Raw genomic sequence first — 3,426 nt, forward strand, 5'->3', positions numbered from 1 at the left:
AACTCTGTTATTGTGGAAATTGTCAGACATACAGAAATGTAATCACCATATACCCAACTTTACTAATCATCGTCTTGCCAATCTTACTTAGAAGACTTTGGATCAGTGTTTCTCAGAGTGTCAGTAGTGACCTGCTTAGATTAGTATTTTAAAATGCACATTCCTGGCCTCCTCCTCCCCCAGACCAGCTGATTCTGAAATCTCCACCTGCCAGGCCCACCAGTCTGTATGTCTAACAGACTGCCCAGGTGGTTCTTCTGCACTAATGTGCGAGAACCTCTGCCTTAGATAAATGTGTGTGTCAGCCAGGCTCTGTGTTCTCATGGAATGTCTTAAGGGGTGCTACTCACCCAATGTCACTCATAAGGTCTTCTGGTTCTTCACGTGGAGGACACAGAAACACAGTTCCTAAGCCCGCAGGGTGAACTGTGGCTCCTGGGAAGCTGCACATGCTGAGAGCTCACAGCACCAAATAAGACCCAGGGCCTCAGTCATAAGAAAGTGCTCTGTAAATGGGTCAGTTAATGGTTGAAACAAAGAGGGCACCGTATCATCTGCATCCATTTGAATTTTAACCCTCTTGCTCAACCTGCACTTAAGCTCAACCATTTAATTTGGAGTTACGCTGAAACGACTATAAGAAGGCACTACAGTGTCTGTCATTCTCTCTTGCTGGTTGTGGGACTTGGTCTATAAAGAAGATTCAGATGAATAAGGCACTTGAGAGGTACTAATTTGCCCCACTTTTGAAACCCTTCCCCAAGACACTTCCCCAGGGCATGAGACTAATGGGTTCTCATAAACCTTGTCTGTTCTTTTTTTCAGGTTAGGAAGGAAGATTTCTGAAGAAATAGAAGAGTATGTTTCCAGTATTCTTATGGTATCCTATGGTGACCTTTGTCAACAGTGCAGTCTTGTCTATGTTGAACACAGCATTAAAAAAGAAGACAGTATGAGTCTGGCTATGGTCTGGGGCTGGAATTACGCTGGCTGAATCGAGGGTTTGGTTAATGCTGCTTCCTCCGCTGAAGGTCTGGACTCTGGCATTAATGGCTGTGTCACATCTCCCACCTCGTGGCTCATAGAATCGTATGTCCAGGTATCAGGGTACTGACCCATGCCTTCTGCTCTGTTGGTATAGATGGGCAGAGGCAGCACCAGCTTCCTAAGCCTAGCCTTCTCTAAGACTTATATCCAAAAAAAGGAAAGGAGGTTTCTAGGTAAAGGTGGCTGCAAAGGCAGAGCCAGGGGCAGAGGGAGCATTCATATCATACTCTGTGTGATGCTGCAACCACATTGCAGACCCAGTTGCCCAGTTAGGTTTGATCAAGTTGGTGGAGGTCCAGGTACATTCTCATCTAGAAGAAAGAATGGATAGAATATAAATTTGAGTTGTTCTTTTCTGTGATTAAAACTCATTTTCTGCTCTCTTCTTTTTTGGGGGGCAGTTATCGCCTCAGACAGCAGAGCCTGGATGGATCAGATGACGGAGGAGGTAAGAGTCCCTTGGAGGAAGTCAGAAGGGCTTCTTAGAGAGTCCCCAGAGCGCCCAGAGCATTTCCTGGGCTACAGCGAAGGCACTGTGTGCTGCAGCCTCACTGTAAACGTTTGCAGTGGTCTCGTCACACGTGCTGATTCACACGGCCACGCTGCTGCCTCTGCCTGGAGTGTCTCTCCCCCTTCTTTATCCACTAACCCTGCTTGTCCTTCAAAACTCAGCTGAAGCAGCACTCCTCTGAAGTGTCTTCTCTTTCCATCCTACTCCGTCTCTGACTCAGGTTCTTTCTCTGTGCTCTTTACGCCCTCCTTGGCAAACCTCCATTGTAATAACAGCAACATAGCTAATGTTTATCAGGCGTTTATATACCAGGCACTGTTCTACCAGCTTATGTAAGTTAAAGCATTTACTCTCACCACAATCCCCACTTTATAATTGTGGAAACTAAGGCACAGAGAGGTTAAGTAAGTTCCCAAGGTCACAGATCTACTGAGTGAGTAGAGCCAGGATTTGGGTACAAGTAGTACATATCACACTTTAACTCTTTGTGGGCTTGATTGTTTTTCCCACCAGGCTCTAAGCTCCTATGTGCAGACACCTTGTCTTATTTATCTCCAGCGCGTGACACAGAGTAGTCAGTTCATGGCTGAGTGTACAACTGAGGGGGAAACACGACTAACAAGGCAGGCAGCCATGGCCTAGTGGAAGCCCGTGTTCAAAACTCAAGAAAAAAACATGAGGTTTATATGTGTCTCTAAAATGAAACCCACTAGGGGGAAACTATGCTTGGCCCCTAAATTACTAAAGCCTTTTTTTAACCCACATATTCACCATTCCACACTCCTCATTTCTTTGTGTAGGTCCTGGTTTCTGTCTGGTATCAGTTTCCTTCAGCCTGAAGAACTTTATCATTTTTTTGTAGACCAGGTCCCATGGCAACAAATTCTCTCTGCCTTATTTGTCTGAAAATGTCCTCATTTTTCACAAGATGTACAATTCTAGGTTGATAGTAATTTTTCTTTTAGCACTTTAAATAGTTATTTCATTGTCTTCTTGCCTACATTGTTTCTGATGAGAAGTCAGTAGTTATTCTTATCTTTGTTCTAGTGTGTTCCCCGTATGTACTGTATCTTTTCCCCTCCAGCTGCTTTTAAGATTTCTTTTCCTTTATCAGATCTCTCCACTCCGGCTGGGTGGAGCTGAGCCACCTCCAGTTCTGTATAAGCTCTGGGGATTGTCCAGCTCATACCTTCCTGGCAGTCATTCTTTGCCCAGCCTTGTGGAGTTTCACCCTACTTAGGCACAATTTAGTATTCCATCAGTCTAGACTTTTGGAGCTATTCCTCTGCGTAGCTCCCCAGTCTTTCAGACTCTGTTCCTCAAATTCCAGCGAGCTAAGCCACCCTAAACTTCAGTCTGTCCTCAACTCAATGAGACCTCCATGCTCTGTTTGGGGTTTCCCCTCGCTGTGCCAGAGTCCAGGAAGTACCTCTGGGCAGACCTAGGGTGACCTAGGCCTCACTTCATCTGTTTCCCTTCTCTCAGGAATCACAGTCTTACACTGTCTACTGTCCAATGTCTGAAAACAGTGATATTGTATATTTTTCCCCCAGTTTTCCAGTTGTTTAATGTGGGAGGGCAAGTCTAGTACCAGTTCCTTGCTCATGGCTTGATGTGGAGTCCCAGAGCCTTCTTTCAACCCCTTTGTATGTGACTACATACAAAGAGAGAAGATTTGGTCTATGAAACTTAGATAATTACCTGGTAATCACAAAATTAGGGACAGGGTCAAAAAGGACATTTATGAAATATTCTGGGATGGTCATTAAAATACAGATTCCCAGGCCACGCACAAATCAGAAGGTGGAACTGGGGTCCAGAGGTCTGCATTAATTTAAGTAAGCTCCCTAGGTGACTATTTGACAACA

General features: G+C 44.9%; 1 protein-coding gene across 1 annotated transcript in view; it reads left to right on the forward strand.

Moving 5' to 3' along the window:
• The window catches only part of IFT43 (intraflagellar transport 43), a 95,689-nt gene that overhangs the window by 72,302 nt on the left and 19,961 nt on the right, over window positions 1-3,426 (forward strand). Inside the window, exons 4-5 of the mRNA XM_012656128.1 lie at window positions 826-858; window positions 1,449-1,495. Coding sequence (XP_012511582.1) covers window positions 826-858; window positions 1,449-1,495 — 80 coding nt within the window. The remainder of the gene's footprint in view (window positions 1-825; window positions 859-1,448; window positions 1,496-3,426) is intronic.

Source organism: Propithecus coquereli, unplaced genomic scaffold, assembly GCF_000956105.1.
Source record: "Propithecus coquereli isolate 6110/MARCELLA unplaced genomic scaffold, Pcoq_1.0 Scaffold5, whole genome shotgun sequence".
Lineage (NCBI taxonomy): Eukaryota > Metazoa > Chordata > Mammalia > Primates > Indriidae > Propithecus > Propithecus coquereli.